This window comes from Puma concolor, chromosome B1 (assembly GCF_028749965.1).
Source record: "Puma concolor isolate L17-30 chromosome B1, mPumCon1.1.hap2, whole genome shotgun sequence".
Lineage (NCBI taxonomy): Eukaryota > Metazoa > Chordata > Mammalia > Carnivora > Felidae > Puma > Puma concolor.
Window position 1 is genome coordinate 173,874,845 of NC_141670.1, and position 18,909 is coordinate 173,893,753.

At 35.0% G+C, this 18,909-nt stretch overlaps 1 protein-coding gene and 1 non-coding gene across 14 annotated transcripts in view; one reads left to right on the plus strand and one right to left on the minus strand.

Annotated features, from left to right (window-relative positions):
- The window catches only part of N4BP2 (NEDD4 binding protein 2), an 87,215-nt gene that overhangs the window by 10,620 nt on the left and 57,686 nt on the right, over nt 1–18,909 (minus strand). For 11 of the 13 annotated variants that reach the window (XM_086705205.1, XM_086705199.1, XM_086705208.1 and 8 more), the window contains 4 exons: nt 17,260–17,378; nt 13,364–13,502; nt 7,234–7,422; nt 5,862–6,030 (listed from right to left, as the gene is read on the minus strand). In XM_086705205.1, coding sequence (XP_086561331.1) covers nt 5,862–6,030; nt 7,234–7,422; nt 13,364–13,502; nt 17,260–17,378 — 616 coding nt within the window. Of the gene's footprint in view, nt 1–5,861; nt 6,031–7,233; nt 7,423–13,363; nt 13,503–17,259; nt 17,379–17,933; nt 18,071–18,909 lie in introns of those variants that run through there. The other 2 variants (XM_086705210.1, XM_086705209.1) reach the window with 2 other exon arrangements.
- LOC112859145 (U6 spliceosomal RNA) lies at nt 15,472–15,578 on the plus strand. The gene has a single exon (XR_003223462.1). It is a non-coding gene; the product is annotated as a U6 spliceosomal RNA (small nuclear RNA).

Below are 18,909 nucleotides of genomic sequence, written 5' to 3' on the forward strand. Positions count from 1 at the left end.
AGTCTCCCTCAAAAAAATGGTTTTACAGTGACTTACTTAAATCAGGGTTGAAACAAGACCACACATTGCATTTGGTTGATATATCTCTGAAGTAACTTTTAATCTAAATGTTCCCCCTCCCCCTGGGCTTTTCTCTACAACTGGTTGAAAAACTTGGATCATTTATCCTAGATTTTTACAGTCTAAATATTGTTGATTGTATCCCCATGGTGCCATTTAACCTGTTCCTCTGTTCCCTGTAAATCCCTATAAAGTAGTAAAAACATCATTGGTGGTAGTGATGTATATTCTAATCAGAAGGCATTTAAGGGTCAGGTATCTTTTTTGTTGTTGTTCATCCCCAAGTTTGACAATCATCTTTTATAACTAAAAGCAGTGGAGGGCAGAATCACAGATTTTCCCCTGGATACATTTCTGTTCAACAATACTACCATCTAGTGGTGACTAACAGTACCTACAGACTACCACAGGTGTCAACATGCACAACAGTGGGCCTGGCTTCAGAAAGGATTTGTATATTGGGTCTGACCAAGCATCACCTTATACAAGTTATTTAGCTCTTTTTTTTCTTGTAATTTTTTAAATTGAGATATAATTCATAAAACATAAAATTCATGATTTTAAAATGTATAATTCAGTGGATTTTAGTATATCAAAACACTGTTCAACTATCAATACTAATTCCAGAACACTCCATTGTCTCAGAAAGAAATTCTGTACTTGTTAGCAGTTACTCCCCAGTCCCTACTTTCTAGCCACAGTAACCACTAATATACTTTGTTTCTATTGGTTTGTCTATTGTGAACATTTCATATAAATGGGAACCATATAATAAAGTGGCCCTTTTGTACCTGGCTTCTTTCACAAAGCATGTTTACAAGGTTCATCCATGTTGTAGCATGTATCACTACCTGACTCCTTTTTGTGGCTGAATAATATTCCATTGTATGGATATACCAAATTTTGTTTGTCCTTTCATCAGTTGATGGACATCTGGTTGTTTCCATTTTTCGGCTATTATGAACATTCATGTACAAGTCTGCGTGTGGATGAACTGTGTTTTCAATTTTCTTGTATACATAACTAGAACTGCTAGGTCATATGGTAACTCTGTGTTTAATCTTTTGAGGAATGCCAACCTTTTCCACTGTGGCTGTACCATTTAATACTCCCACTAGCAATATAAAGGGTTCCAATTCTCCACATCCTTACCAACACTTATTATTTTCCATTTTACTAAACTTTTCAAATTATTAATTTCCTCATATATGAAATGAAAGGAATGCTTACCCTTTATTCAATCATTTATTTAAAAGTTGCTGTTGGGTGTTGAATGAAAGGTTCTATAAACAATGATGATTCAATAATCATTGCTGACTCAATTCCTGGCCATAAAGACAGATTTTAATATTCAACTATATAATAAGCTTTTTATAAATACTGTGGTACACAGGAGTACTGCAAGAGGCTATTAATGGGAAGCCTAGATGGCAAGAAATGACAGTGTAGCTAAAACAGAAAGAGGAGCAAAACATAAGATGAGAATAGGGAGGCAGGCAAGGAACAGATTACATAGGGATTTAGGAGTTTATGCTAAATGAAACATGGCAACCTATACTCTCTTATCACGGTGCTTATTATTATGTAACTATTTGCTCACTGTCATCTACCCTACTAGACACCAAACCCCATAAAAATAGGGACTGTGTATCTTTTTCACTGCTTTATTCTTGATGCCTAGAATATACAATAATCAAATTTTTATTGAGTAAATGATGTGTTCACCCTCTATAGACAGAATATTCTCTTATAATACTTCTACGTAAGTTTTTTCCTCCAGACTAAATAATATATTTAAAATGCTCTTAAATTTTCTCTTTTCAAATCTTTATTATTGTTTTCTAGATTTTTTCAAAGATTTCCAAAATTCTATTTAAAAAACAACTAGAGGAGGAGAATTCTTTACTTTACCAAAGAATGTCTAATAGACATAGTACAAACACAGATTCTAAAACACCATTATCCAACCACCAATATAATAATTGATTCAGTCAAGCATCATCAATGGAGGCTAAAATTACTAGGTGAAATATTGCAAGAGAATAGTTATTCACATAGTTGCAAAGTATCAATTGCCAAAAAATTACTAGTTAATTATAAAAAAAGAAAAGATACATTTACATAGGGAAACCTAACAGAGTCCCACCTCAGCTAAAAAATCAAACTTAACATCATCAATAATGGGGCAATCTGACCATATTATGTCTCCTGATATGTTCACCAAGGATGACCTAACATCACCTATGCAGCATTTTTTACCAAAAAAAAAAATCTTTAACTAAATCTAATCACGGAGGAAACAATCAGAGAAATTAAAATTGTAGGTCAATCTACCAAAGGCTTGGAGTCTTCAAAAATGTCAATAACACAGAAGAAAAAAATAGGCTGAGGAACATTATATATATATATATATATATATATATATATATATATATATATATATATATATATATATATATATATATATATATATATTAAGTAATCTCTACATCCAATGTGGGGCTCGAATTCACAACTCTACAACTGAGCCAGCCAGGCATCCCGGAACTATTTCTACATTCTGAAGGCTACAGCCATGGGACAGTCAACTGGAGAATGTGATGTCTGACTGGATCCTGAGTTGAGAGGGAAAAAATGGCACAGCTAAACAAGACATTTCCATACACTGGAGAAATGTGAATGTGGCCTGTATGCCAGACAATATTATAACAATGTTAAATATCTTAAAAGTGACAATGGTACTGCAATTATGTAGAATGGATTTGTTTCTGAGAGATAAACAGGCTGAGGTATATAGAGGTAAGGTACCACAATGTTTAACATTTTATTTCCAAATGGTTCAGCAAGGGGCTCCTGTGTGGCTCAGCTGGTTAAGCGTCCGACTTCAGCTCAGGTCATGATCTCACAGTCTGTGAGTTCGAGCCCTGCGTCGGGCTCTGTGCTGACAGCTCAGAGCCTGGAGCCTGCTTCAGATTCTGTGTCTCCCTCTCTCTCTGCCCCTCCCCTGTTCATGCTCTGTCTCTCTCTGTCTCAAAAATAAATAAAAACATTAAAAAAATTTTTTTCAGGGGCGCCTGGGTGGCGCAGTCGGTTAAGCGTCCGACTTCAGCCAGGTCACGATCTCGCGGTCCGTGAGTTCGAGCCCCGCGTCAGGCTCTGGGCTGATGGCTCAGAGCCTGGAGCCTGTTTCCGATTCTGTGTCTCCCTCTCTCTCTGCCCCTCCCCTGTTCATGCTCTGTCTCTCTCTGTCCCAAAAATAAATAAACATTGAAAAAAAAATTTTTTTTTTAAATAAAAAAATTTTTTTCAAATGGTTCAGCAAAAAGCAATTTTAAAGACATTAGGCAATATGGCCAAATGTTAACAACTGATCGATCTAGGTAAAAGATATATGAATTTTTATTATACAATTACTTCAACTCCTCTATGGGTTCTTAATTTTTCAGTATAAAAAGCCAGGAAAGAAGATAGCAGTGAGAGTACACATGTTGATATGTTGATATTGTGACATTATAACTACATGCCTGTGAGTAGAGAAATGGATACATTATGACATGACACTTGAATACTGTACAGCAGTTACAAGAAAAAAAAATCAGACCATCAACATAAGTGTATCTTGAAAACTGTACTGGGTGAAAACAAATGACTTGGTTGAAAAGTATAGTGTGAAATCACGTACATTCATTTTTTTAAATGCACAAAAGAAATACTACAGACTGATTATTGATGAAAATACATATAGTAAAGTACTTATGTTTAAAAACTAGTTAGGAACCAACCTGAAAGATGTTGATTTCCACTAGAAAGAGAAGGAAGAAAGAGAAAACAATTGGGAAGAATAGGGGTGCCTGGCTGACTCAGTCGGTAGAGCATTCAACTCTTGATCTCAGGGTTGTGGGTCCAAACCCCACGTTGGGTATACAGATTACTTAAAAAAATAAAATCTGGGGCGCCTGGGTGGCGCAGTCGGTTAAGCGTCCGACTTCAGCCAGGTCACGATCTCGCGGTCCGTGAGTTCGAGCCCCGCGTCGGGCTCTGGGCTGATGGCTCAGAGCCTGGAGCCTGTTTCCGATTCTGTGTCTCCCTCTCTCTCTGCCCCTCCCCCGTTCATGCTCTGTCTCTCTCTGTCCCAAAAATAAATAAATGTTGAAAACAAAATTTAAAAAAAATAAAAAATAAAAATAAAAATAAAATCTTAAAAAAAAAGTCTGGGAAGAATACAAAGGGGAGAATAAAAATAAAATATGAAGTATATATGGTAAAATATTATCACTCACTTAGATTCATGGGCACGCAAGTGTTTTATTACATTACTGCAAGTATTTCAACATGGTGTTCATGGTAAACAGATCAGTTTTCAACCTCTGCATCAGTCATATTTAATCAAGTATTTAATTAATTATAAATAATACATGTTGAATTGATAAACCTATATAAAGTATAGTTTAAAGCCTTCATATATATATTAACCAGAACAATACAACTATTAATAACAGGCAGGATTATGGAGCTACAGGGTCACAGCTGAAGCATGGGACTCCATGTCTCCACAATAAAATGGAAGATAAAGACAAAGGCAAGTTGAGAATTCAAAACTACTCTAGTAGTGGTAAAGGAGATGACTTCTAGTATTAGAGCATGGGGGAACTAAAACAGACTGAACTTAGTTCTAAGTGCTACCATCTGATAATGAAAAAGAAACAAGATATGTTAATGTATATGAAGTACATGATACTGGATGGAAAAAGATCCTTATCCAAAGCCCTGGGAAGAGGTAGAATTTAGAGAAGAAGCAGGTAGTGTCCTTTCCATGACCTGCAAAGACATATACAAGCAGAAAGGGAGAGAGAGGGAGCACTTCCGTAATGCAAACACTCAGAAAGTCTGCCTTTTGTGATAATTCTGTAAAAATCCTCACACCTTATTTATTTCTGCATTTTATTAAATATCTACTGAACAAGTGACATCTAACATCTATTAGCTTTAATAAATGTCTACTGAATAAAGATGTATGATATTCCTGAAAAGTCTCATTTATAAGTCACAGAAGATTCCCAGATTATACCATGCTCTCCCTTTATTTTTTTTTCAAATTTTTATTTAAATTCTAGTTAGTAAACATATCGTGTAATATTGGTTTCAGGAGTAGAAATCAGTGATTCATCACTTACATATAACCCCCAGTGCTCATCACAAGTACCCTCCTTAATGCCCATCACCCATTTAGCCCATCCTCTGCCCACCTTCCCTCCATCAACCCTTGGTTTGTTCTCTACACCATGCCCTCTCTTTAATAAATACAACAAGAGAATACAAATATAACTAAAATAGGAAAATAAAGGGGCACCTGGGTGGCTTAGTCGGTTAAGCGTCCGACTTTGGCTCAGGTCATGATCTCACGGTCTGTGAGTTCGAGCCCCGTGTCGGGCTCTGTGCTGACCTCTCAGAGCCTGAAGCCTATTTCAAATTCTGTGTCTCCCTCTCTCTCTGACCCTCCCCCGTTCATGCTCTGTCTCTCTCTGTCTCAAAAATAAATAAATGTTAAAAAAAAAATTTTTTTTTAATAAAAAATAAATAAAATAGGAAAATAAAAACAAAATGCTAATGACCAGGCTAATGAGGATTCTTTTCCAAGAACGTCCCCTTGAAGAATGTGAAGAATGAACCTAATACAAACATCTATAACTATGACACAGATATCCTGAGCCTGAAAATTCAGATTCTCCTGAATTGGTAAATTTACCAATATAAGCAAAAACATATTTTCTACTGATAATTTGTCATTACCACAGTCCTACCTTCAGTTTTCTGCTGTAAAACTCTCATCAAATGTTCTATAGCTTCATCCACATGCAGCCCATGGAGGTCTAAAACGTTCTGTGGCAGCAAGGAGGCATTGACTTTCTCAAAGATCTCCACGGCAGCAAGGTGATTGGCTTCTTTCATCTTCTGCTCATGGAGACTACCCTTTAATTATAAAAAGATCACCAGTAAACACTTTTGATATTTGCTACTTAGAAGGCAATGAGAAAACAAAAATTGTCCCAAATAAAATGTAGAACAAAAAAGAGAACAGCAAATCTAAAATTTTAAATAATGCAGTGGGCTAATATGCAAGAATGCACCACAGTTTAGGTGAATTTCAGTGAATTAATAACATATTTCTTACAATATTAAATCATCAATTCTAACATATTTCCTGATCCAAAAATCATAGATGAGGAAAACTTAAATAAACCCTTCTCAAGAAGGAATCCATTAGTTTATCCTTTGATAATCCTGGCCTCATCCCTTTCAACACCCTGTGGTTACCCCTGAAGCCATCTCTCAAGGTTTGTTATTGGGACTCATGCGGTTATACCAGTTTGATGTCTTTCTTTACACAATCACAAAAAGTAAGCCATATGGAACCACAAAGCTAAAAAGGAAATCAGACAGGTTTCTTGTAATACCACGTCCAATAAGCCTGAGTAGAAATTTTACTTCCCTGAAAGATATTAATGTAACTTTCTTTTTCAGACCATAAAAGTGATACATTACTGGAATGCCTGGATGGCTCAGTCGGTTAAGTGTCCAACTTCAGCTCAGTTCATGAGCTCATGGTCTGCGGGTTAAAGCCCCGCATCAGGCTCTGTGCTGACAGGTCAGAGCCTGGAGCCTGCTTCAGATTCTGTGTCTCCCTCTCTCTGTCCCTCCCCTGCTCGCTTTCTCTCTCTGTCTCTCAAAAATAAATAAAAATTAAAGAAAAAATTTTTTAAGTGATAACATTACTAAAAATTCAAACATGATAGAAAGCACAAGGTCTCTGTAATTCCACCCTGAGGTGGTCAATATTAACATTCTGCTGTCTTTCCTTCAGAAAACCTGTATCTGTTTAGAAGTAGTACTGAATGACAGAATTTAACCTAAAAGAAAATATGGACTGTCAGAATAAAAAGTAATTCATGTAAGTCATAAATGCAAAAGGAACCACAGAAATTGAGCATTTCAAAGGAGACATAATTCTCAGAACCATACATTTCTTATATATCAGGATACCTTATGTCACCTATATAATCTACATTCCCCAGAATAACTTGATCTAGTCACAATACGAGTATCACCTGCTTTAAGATTATTCAGACATCGTAAGGGACAAAGAAAGAAACAGTAATCAGTTTTCCTTTTTACCTGCTGGGCATAAAACGTGGCAACGTGTTTTTTCCCCATCCGGTAAGCTTCTTTTGCTTTGCTGTAGCATTCCATTCTCTTCTGTTGATGAAGGAAAGCCTCTGCCCTGTAGTCATTATACTCTGGATACTCAAAATCCTGGAAAGATGGTTCACTTGGTATATCTTCAGTCTCTTTCGATTTCTTGGCCTGTAAGATGTTACACAATGAGTAAAATACAAAGAAAGTAGAAAAATACAGGCTTTACCTTCAGAAAATGTATGTGAAAATTGGGCTCTACTATTTTTTTTTAAGATTTTAATTTTAAGGGGCGCCTGGGTGGCGCAGTCGGTTAAGCGTCCGACTTCAGCCAGGTCACGATCTCGCGGCCCGTGGGTTCGAGCCCCGCATCAGGCTCTGGGCTGATGGCTCAGAGCCTGGAGCCTGTTTCCGATTCTGTGTCTCCCTCTCTCTCTGCCCCTCCCCCGTTCATGCTCTGTCTCTCTCTCTGTCCCAAAAATAAATAAACGTTGAAAAAAAAAATTAAAAAAAAAAAAAAAAGATTTTAATTTTAAGTAATCTCTATACCCAAAGTGGGGCTCTAACCCACAACTCTGAGATCAAGAGTTGCATGCTCTACTAACTGAGCCAGCCAGGCGCCCCTCTATCATTTTTTGTCTTTCTTCTCAGAAAACAGACTCTCCCCAGAGTCTACCTAGTAAGTCATGCATTTCGTGGCTATCATTTTTTCATGCTATAGGGTACCTCTCCTTTAACCACTCTTATCTTAGAAGATGTTGAAAAGTTCTCTAAAATTATCAAAATATAATTAGGTCACAAAATCAAGCCAAAAGAGAAAACACACACTATTCAAAGAATAACACTCATTTATCAAATGCAAAATTTACCAAATTCTAGTTTGTAAACCCATTCAAAAAGTCTAATCATTGAAGGTAGTAATGGCATATTTCAATTTATGTGTTTTAAAAAACAATCAATAAAATAACTAAATAGTATTCTTTTTAAAACAGAAGGGCATATAGAGTGACTATAGCTAACAGTAAAAATTATAAGTAGGTTTATGGGGCAGGTCACTACCAACTAGCCACTATGGTAGTGTTGACTTCTGAGCCTTTTGAAAAATCATCTATCAAGTAATTGTCATCCAAAATACACCCTTAAATTATACAAGCAAAAGTAACTCTAAAACACAAAGTACTGAAAATAATTATGCCTCAAATACTCCCCACCAAATAGAAAATTGCATGTTTCTGAAGATGTGTCTAAATATCAAAAGTCAGTGTTTAAAAAACAGCAAAATATAGTGACTTCTATGTCCAGTGTGGTTTTTCATGTATCACATACTTTAAAGTGCTATTTGCAGACAACTGCTCGCAAACAGGGATCTATATTTCTTAGTGTGTCACTGGGGGGCAGGAGTGGGGATTAATTATTATAGTTTAAATGGATTTTTTTAAAAGCTTAAAAGAATTCCAAGTATCAGGTGCCATACGAAGTAATTTAATGAACATTTTATATAAACTCAATCCCAAAATCCCCCCAAAAAATATAATCTTCAATATCTTAAACAAATCATGCTTTTCTGATATAACTGAAAGTAAATTAAATGGTATACGTTAAATTTCTAAAAACTGAAAATTGTCATTAAATTAGAAATATTATCAAAGATTATAATTATAAGGTACTCTACAATCTTTAAGAAAATGCCACTTTAGGGGCGCCTGGGTGGCGCAGTCGGTTAAGCGTCCGACTTCAGCCAGGTCACGATCTCGCGGTCCGTGAGTTCGAGCCCCGCGTCGGGCTCTGGGCTGATGGCTCAGAGCCTGGAGCCTGTTTCCGATTCTGTGTCTCCCTCTCTCTCTGCCCCTCCCCCGTTCATGCTCTGTCTCTCTCTGTCCCAAAAATAAATAAACGTTGAAAAAAAAAATTTTAAAAAAATAAAAAAAAAAAGAAAATGCCACTTTAATTTTTTAAGGTAGTATCATTTAATATATATTAAATATTACATTTAAATTATATGTATATATTATATAATACACATATTACCAATTGACCATTTTTTCAAATTTCCTGCCTGTGAGTAGAGTCAGAAGTCACAAAAGGTTGGGGGGGGGGGAACTGGTCTAAAATATAATAATTGACTGTATATTCTTTTTATTCATTACACTTTGCTTATTTAGCCCCTAGAATTCTAGAGGTTTAAAACAAGTTAAAGAATAAAGATATCATCATCCTCCAACTCATTACCGAAGTCAAAAATCTGTAAATACACAGTTGATTTACTTTTACAACAAATACCCAACTTATTTTATGAAAGAACACAAGGCTCTCTCTCACATCAGAATATTCATAGGACCCACACACATCCTTTTGTCACTCTTGCCCGTACTTAATCACAAGCTTGTTTCATATTAATGTTTAAATATTCCATGAGTAGATGGCTTGAATCTCTGGTAAAAATCAAACATTTTAAAGGAGGGGTTTTAAATGACTTTTGAAAAGCCACAGTGCTTACAGTATGAACATAAATGTTTCATAGCATTAGAGTCTCTGTTGGTGTTCATACTAAAAAATGCAAATCACATTTGGTTCTCTGGGAAGAGACCCTTTATTTCTTATTCTTTTAAAAAGAAAAAAAAAACAGTATATAATGAGAGATACTTTCTCAAATAGCTACCCTTTTTCAAAATAAAACTATGATTTTTTTTATATCCACTTCATATTGATATGGTTTATTATAACCTCATTAACAAGGGCCAAGTGAAATATATGCTTCCTAAGAATTCACCTCATTAGTGCCACTTATGTACTATAATACCAAAACCATCTCCCATGGTTAACAAACTTATAAATTTTATTAAAGGGTAAAAGGAAAAATAGTAGTATTAATAAAACACAGTTTTAAATGTTAGTTCCTTGAAAATAGATAAGCCAAAATATTACTGATACCAGGATACTCCCCTTTAGTATCTGTGGTCCCTTCGGGTCCTAGGATATCAAAGACAGAGTATTCTGCTCACAAATGTTAAAGTATTTTTATCAGCATTATGATACCTGCCTATATTTTGTGAAAAAAAGCTAAGAATAATCCTCAGAATAACTTAAAGTCTACATTTTGGCCAATGTCTACATAACTCACAAAATCTACTTTTCTTATTTGAACATCTGCCATTTTGAGCAGGCACACCTTCTTCTCATCACCTCCTCTATCACCATAATGACCCAAAGTCCCTTGCTCTATTATCAGGAGAAAGAAGAAATAATCTTCATTCCCACTTGGCCTTGACAGTCTCATCATCAACTTGTATCCTCTCTGCATCTTATGAAATACTATACCTATCTATCCATGATGAACACAGGCATGTTTAGCACTAACAGATCACATGAATACAAAAATTAACTGAATCCTATATATCAATAAAGTGATGGTGATATATCGAACACAAGTTATCCCTGGTGGTCTTAATTAATAAGAATAACAGATGATAAAAAAAAAAAGCCTGAAGCGAACACAAAATTTATATACAAAATCAATTATATTTCTATGCACTTATAATGTTCAATCCAAAAATAAAATTAAGAAAACAACTTAATTTATAACTGCATCAAAAAGAATAAAGTAACTTAGAAATAAATTTAACAAAACACATGCAAAATTTACACTCAAAACTACAATACAATGTTGAAGAAATTAAGACCTAAGTAAATTGAAAGATACTCCATGTTCATGGACTGAACACAATATTGTTAAGCTGGCAATACACCTCAAGTTAATCTACAGACTCAATACATTTCACATAAAAATTCCAGCTGGCTCAGTTGGAAGAGCATGCTCTTGATAAGACGGTCATAAATTCAAGCCCCATATTGGGTGTAGAGATTACTAAAAATAAATAAATAAATAAACTAAAAAAAAAAACAAAAACAAAAAAACAAAACAAAACAAAACCCTCTTTGCAGAAAATGGCAAGTTGAGAACTACAAAGGGACCAGAAGAGGCAAAACAATCTTGAGAAAAGAACACAGTTGGAAACTCACATTTCCCTATTTAAATCTTAACTACTAACCTACAGTAATCAAGGCAGTGTGAAACTGGTATGATGACAGACATACAGATCAATGGAACAGAAATGACAGTCTAGCAATAAACTTATAGTCAATTCATTTTCAACTAGGGTGCTAAGAAAATTAAATGGGGCAAGAACAATCTTTGCTACAAGTGGTGCTGTGACAACTGGATATCTGCATGCAAAAGAATGAACTTGGATACCTATCTACATACACCATATACAAAATTAACTCAGGGGAGACTGGGTGGTTCAGTTGGTTAAGTATTCGACTTCAGCTCAGGTCATGATCTCACATTTCGTGAGTTCAAGCTCCACATCAGGCTCTGTGCTGACAGCTCAGAGCTTGGAGCCTGCTTCAGAATCTGTGTGTGTGTGTGTGTGTGTGTGTGTGTGTGTGTGTGTGTGTGTGTGTGTGTCTGCCCCTCCCCCGCTCACGCTCAGTCTCTCTCTCTTCTCTCCCTCCCTCCCCTCTCAAAAATAAACATTAAAAGAAATTTTTTTAAAGAATTAACTCAAAATGGATCAAAGATCTAAACATGACAAGCACTAAAACTATAAAACTATATTTTAGAAGAAAATATAAAAACAAACAACAAAAAAATTACTATATAACATGAAAAACAAAAACACTTCATGACCTTGGATTAGGCAATGGTTTCTTAAATGACACCAAAAGTACAAGCAACAAAAGAAAAAAAGATAAACTGCACATCATCAAAATTAAAACTCTTGTGCTTCAAATAAAAGACACCATCAAGAGCAAAAAGACAACCCTCAACATGGGAGAAATTTTACAAATCATATGTCTGGTAAGGGACTCGTATCTAGACCATATAAAGAACTCATACAACTCAAAAATAAAAAAACTTTTTTTAATGGGCAAGGAATATAAATAGACATTTCTTCAAAGAAGATATACAAATGTCCAATAAGCACATGAAAAAGTGTTCAACATCACTAGTCTTCCCTGAAGACTAGTGCAGATCAAAATGACAAGGAGATTCTTTATTAACCATTTCTTTTATTTCCTGTTTTCTGATGCTTTGACATCCAGGGCCTTGCTAACCCCTAGAGAGGCAGTACCCCCAACCCTGGGGTTAGCCAATTCTGAGAGATAGCAAACAACTCATCTGCTAGCATACCTTACATATGTAAACCCACCAACCTAGAGTTCATACCCTCAACTACTTCCTTTATGGGGTTCTCAACCTCAGGGTCACCATCCACATTGTCTAATCACCCAAGCCAGATACCAGAACACCAGGGACAGTTCCTACTCCCCAGAGCCCACTGAAACTGTTCAAACTAGCCAATCTTAAACCTGTTTACCCTGCCTCACCTATTCCTCCTCACAGAAACCACAAAAAAGGCTCTTGCCCACACTTCCACTCTGCTCCCTGTCTCCTGACTGACCCTGGTTCTTCTCCAGGTGGCCCTGGATGGCAGGCCATGCCTGTTTCTAGAGATCTGTGAGTATAATAAATTTCTTCCTTCATAACATTTCCATGTCTAGGTATCTTACCATATCTGATTAAAACAAATCCCATGTACCCTTAGGACAACTTCACAGCCACTAAGATGGCTATAATCAAAAAGACAGATATTAACAAGTGTCAGAGATGATGTGGGTAAATTGTAACCCTCATACATTGCTGGTGGAAACATAAAATGGTAGAGCCACTTTGGATAAAAATTTGGCAGATTCTCAAATAGTTAAAATTTTCTGCCTAGATATTTAACATATTTACATCCTAAAACCCACCATAGCACCACCCCACCGTTATTCAATTAAGCCCCATATGCTACTGTGTAGAGTCTATACAGAAAGTTATAGAAATTCAAGTGCTTACCATACACAATGACATTGAATAAAAAAAATCATAATCGGCTACAAATTCATTATTTTAAACAGATATCCCACCTAAATGAAATATGCTACTGGTGGTTAAATTTCCAATCTAGTTAAAATGTGAGAAATAATCATTAAATTACATCAACAAACCAATTACATTTTCATAAGAAATTATTTACTTTATAATAAAAAATAAGTAACTCTATACCTTTTTCTCCTTAGACTTCTGTGTAGCATGAGAAGTGACATTCTCATTTTGATGAACAAACTCTTGCGCTACAACTGTTTTCACAGGGTCTCCTTCAAGAACGCAGTTTAGAAACTGGACTGTGTGTTCTAATGAATAGCTGTAGAGAGTTATAAATATGATGTCAATAAAAAAAAAGTTATATGAAAACATTAACATAAGCAACACTTCAAACATTTTAAAATATGAAAAATTGGCTCATTTCTAAGTTTTAAACACTAACTTTATGTATCTCAAAGACTCAAGAGTGACAAGAAGGAAACAATAAGCCCCCCAAAACTAATTTCTGTAAATTAATACCAAAAGGTAACATATTGATAATTAATTCACTGTCTGATCTTTTATTACAGATTGATTATCCACAACAAATCTTACTTTCATTTTATCACCTATACTTCTTAGGTCCCTTGCTGGATTCACACATGGTTTCAGTTTCCTTCAAACATCAAACACAGACAAAAGATCTTTAAACTGACATTTTTATTGTGTCAAATTTTACTTTTTACTTAAACCGTAAGGTTCTAGTCAGAGAAACTCTAAGCAGGGACACAGAAAGGAAAAAGTAAAACACTATCCTACCTCTCACCCCTAATTATTCATGCATATTTTCACAGTGATTCTATATTGTAGGCAGTATCAAATTCTACAAAGTGACAAAGACTTGAAACACTCATGTTCCAATATCTAAAGAAACTCATTTCAAAGCAAATTATAAATGATTTTATACTGCTCATTATTTCAGGCTATATGCCTCTGATCTCTTCCAATGACCAGGTAATTAAGAGCTGACAAGAAAGGAATATTTGTGAAATGTGATAGTTCCCCTAAGTAGTGTGACATTTTGTTCTTCTTCAATTTAATGAAGACAACCTTTGATGGAGAACCATTTTGAACTACCAATTCCACTTTAGCCCTGATCTTGCTGCCTCAGATACGCTCAACAAAACAAACAGAGGTTCCTAGGGGTAGAAGCTACCAGCAACTATCCACATCCTAAATAGCCCTTAAAATTACGGGCTTGCTTACTCATGGGGCTGGAAGGCAGTATCTTCCATTAGTAATGCTAGAGGAGTATGGCCCTGGAACATTGTACTGTAGGCATATTCTCAGTAACTGAACCCACTTACCCTTCTTACCAGGATGATGGTGAAGCTACTGCTAACTGAAAAAATTATACAGCTGCTGGAAAACAAATGGAGGCAATTGACCATCTACCCTGATGGGCCGGACTAACCCATCACTGTGGGCATCCCCAGGAAGGACTCACTCCATCCCCCTTACCTTGTCTGGGGACCCACAACTCTAGGTTTTTTACAACTGGCCTTCTTGCCCCAGGTCCCTATAAAGGAGAGTTGCCATATACCAGTGCCACTCCCCTAATCCCCATGCCCACCCCCCACCCCACCCCCGGGGAGATTTTAACACATAACTCTAAGAAAACAGCAAGTTAGGTAGCAAAAACAAATAGGGAAATTGTGGATTGGAATAATAACATTAAAAACTTGATTTAAGTGACATGTTTAGAACTCTACATACTCAGCAGAGAATATTCTTTTTCAAAAGCACTTTCATGTAATATTTATAAAAACTGATCATGTATTAAACCACAAAGAAAATCTTAAATTTCAAAAAGAACTCTTCCAGGCCACATTCTTGTACCTCAATAAAACAAAACAAAATAAGCAATAACCCTCACCCCACTCACCACCAAAGCCATTAAACCATTTAGAAAATTAAAAAGCCTTGGGTAAATGAGAAAATCAATCTGAATTAGAGATTATTTTAAAAATAATAAAAATGAAAATACTACATATCAAAATCAAAGTATTACATATATATAAAAACATGATAGAAAGAAAAAATTAATGCCCGTAAGTGTATTTGTTATTAAAGACTGAAAGGAAACAAACTAGCCAAAAAGTTGAAAATACATCAACAAATTTTAAGAGAAAGGAATTATCAAAAATAGAAAGGAATTGCCAAAAATTAAAAAAAAAATAAATGATTAGAAATATAAAATAGACTTTGATCAATAAAAGAAGAGCTTGTTCTTTAAAAGGATCAATCTGGTGCTCGCTCCAGCAGCACATATACTAACATTGGAAAGATACAGAGAAGATTTGCATGTCGCCTGCACAAGGGTAACATGCAAATTCGTAAAAGGGCCAATCTGATAAAGAGCAAAAACAGAACACAGAAAAATAAAAACATTAGGAAAAGAAAAAGGAATACAATCAAATACACAACAGTGTTTTTAATTATCAAATAATATTACATATAACTTAACAATAGTAAGATTGAAAACTAAGGTAAAACTGATTTTCTAACAAACTACCAGAACAGACTCATGAAAAAAGCAATCTGAATAAAGCAATAACCTTAAGATAGTGAAAGATTCTGAAGACCTTCTCTCTGAAAAGATACAACTCCAGAACCTTCAAAGTACTAATTTACTTAAACTTTCTAGAGCATACAGAAAAACAGCAGTCTTTCCAGGTTACTTTATTAAGTCTAATACTAAATAAAACTCTGAAACCAAAATATGCCAAAGAGAACACAAGAACAGAAAATCACAGACCAATCTCATTTACTTGCTGGTGCAAAAATCCTGAAATCAATTCTTAAACTGCATTTAAAGAAAAAAAAATCAAAAATAAAAATCTGAAGGTAAAATAGGTTTTATTCTAGAAATCTATTGTGATTGAAATACACTAATAAACTAAAGAAAAATCCATATTAGATTCTCAGTTATAAAAAGGCATCTATTCAAAACATCTCTTGCCAAAATACAAATTTAAGAAATATATTAAGATTGAAATATATATTATTCAAACCAGAAGTATTCCTAACATGCCAAACATCAAACACTGTGTGTAACACTACGATAATTAAAACAATATGGTGGAAACCCAGGACCAAACGAAGAGCTCAACAGAACTGAAAAATCTTTAAAGGAAAATGTATATTTTGGAATTTAGCAAATAATAGTGGTTGTATTTTATATCAGTGGGTGAAGATAATCTATTCATCCAGTTGCTTATTTGGAAAAACAATTAAGTTAAATCTCTACCTCATACCATACACAAAATTTAGAGGATTTTGAAAACTTAAAACTCCTGGATAAATGGGAAATGCTAGATTATTTAAAACTTTTTAACTATTAAAAACACTGAAGAAAATATTTTTATAATATTGGGGAAGGACAGACTTCCTAAAATGACATTAAACTCGGAAACAATAAAGGAAATGATTTTCTGATAAAACATATGAATTAAAACATGTATATGCCCAAAGTGACTATATGCCAGGTTAAAAGCTAAGTATCAGAGTAAAATAATAATTATAATCTATAGAAATAAAGATAACTACATATAACATATAAAATGAGCTCTCACAAATGAAGAAATACAAAGAACCAAATGGAAAACAGGCAAAGGTAAGCAATAAATAGAAAAATAAATTAATTGAAAAGGTTCAACCTTCCTAGTAATCCACAAAATTAAAATTTAAACAACAATGAAATATTTTACCCATCAGGATCCCAAAACTTTTAGAGATTATTAACATCCAGGGTGGATTACACTATCAGTACGTATAACACAGAAAGCCTTTATCCAAAAAAAAAAAAAAAAAAAAAAAAAATTTGGCTTACACATACAAAGCACACACACACATTAGTATATATATGAGAAAAAAACTGAGGCCTATAAACCAGTTTCCAAAACCTGCTCACTTTCTGCATGATGTACATTGCATTTAATTGTTTATAATATACTGATTACTTGTTATCAGAAAAATTAAAATAATACACTTTCAATGACATCACAATAGAAATTATAGATAATCCTATCACTCACTTGTGGTCCTTGAAAATGTCCACCAGAAAATTTTGGTTAATAGCTGGAAATATCTTAAAAAGCTGCTTCTCCTTTAGTTTAGTGGCACAATCTTTTTCAAACATAAGTGCCTCCCTTTTCTAAAACAAACAAAAAAGACAAAAATCATCCTTCAGATGGAATTTATAACACTAATCATGCTGATCCAAAAGCATGGTTATTTTGTTGCAAAAAGATTAATCATTTAAAAGCAATCACAGACTTTCTTCACTGATTAAAGACTGAAATTAGTAATATAAGTATTCTTGCACTATTTATTTATATCCCATTTTTTGCAAAGTATTTGAAGCTGTTCTTTGATATACACACACAATCACACAAGTACATATATGTGTGCAAGTGTATATAAATATACACATACTCTCACATATACATACCCAGCATATTCAGACATATTATATAAAAAAGATGAAGATATATGTACACATATATAAACAGGATATAAATAAATGAAGAAGTCAGAGAGTAAAGTAAGAATATAGGATAAAGCTAGCAAATAAAATTAGTATATAAATGCATGCCATAAAATCCTGTACAATTGCTAAAGATGGGCCACAAATTCAGTTCTGAGCTTCTTAGTGGCCAAAGCAAAGGGGGAAACAAAGATTCTCAGTGTCCATAAAATAAAAACAAACCAGTTGCTCAGGAGAAGTACAGCTTTTTCTGGTACTGAGACCTGAGAGAAATTTCTCCCATGGGTCCTCATAAAAGGGACACTGTGTGATGCTGTGAACAACGTCCTCAAAAACATATTCTCCTCAATGGGCAGAAACTACAATGTACAAATAAGTTGCAAATTCAGGTTGACAGAAAATCTTAAAATTCACAATTTTAAAAATTTTCACAAACATATTTACTCCAAAATAACTGTATGAGACCTGTCACTAATTGTTGTTTTCTCACGAGTTACAATCAGATCCATTTAAATTGCCAAACTAAAGAACTTTCTTAAAAATGTGCTTTTTAAATTCTAACCTAGGAATGTGGTAAACATTCTTAAAGTGATTTCTAGGGGCGCCTGGGTGGCGCAGTCGGTTAAGCATCCGACTTCAGCCAGGTCACGATCTCGCGGTCCGTGAGTTCGAGCCCCGCGTCGGGCTCTGGGCTGATGGCTCAGAGCCTGGAGCCTGTTTCCGATTCTGTGTCTCCCTCTCTCTCTGCCCCTCCCCCGTTCATGCTCCGTCTCTCTCTGTCCCAAAAATAAATAAAAACGTTGAAAAAAAAAATTAAAAAAAAAAAAAAAAGAGGGGCGCCTGGGTGGCGCAGTCGGTTAAGCATCCGACTTCAGCCAGGTCACGATCTTGCGGTCCGTGAGTTCGAGCCCCCGTCCGGCTCTGGGCGGATGGCTCAGAGCCTGGAGCCTGTTTCCGATTCTGTGTCTCCCTCTCTCTCTGCCCCTCCCCCGTTCATGCTCTGTCTCTCTCTGTCCCAAAAATAAATAAAAACGTGAAAAAAAAATTTTTTTTTAATAAAAAAAAAAAGTGATTTCTAACTCTGAGACAATTAGTTGATGTTGTGATGTAGGTACAGAATATTTTTGTTTGCTAGCAAGATGCTAATATCTGAAAAATAACTTCCTATAAAATTTCAAAGGTGACTCTGAAAATATAA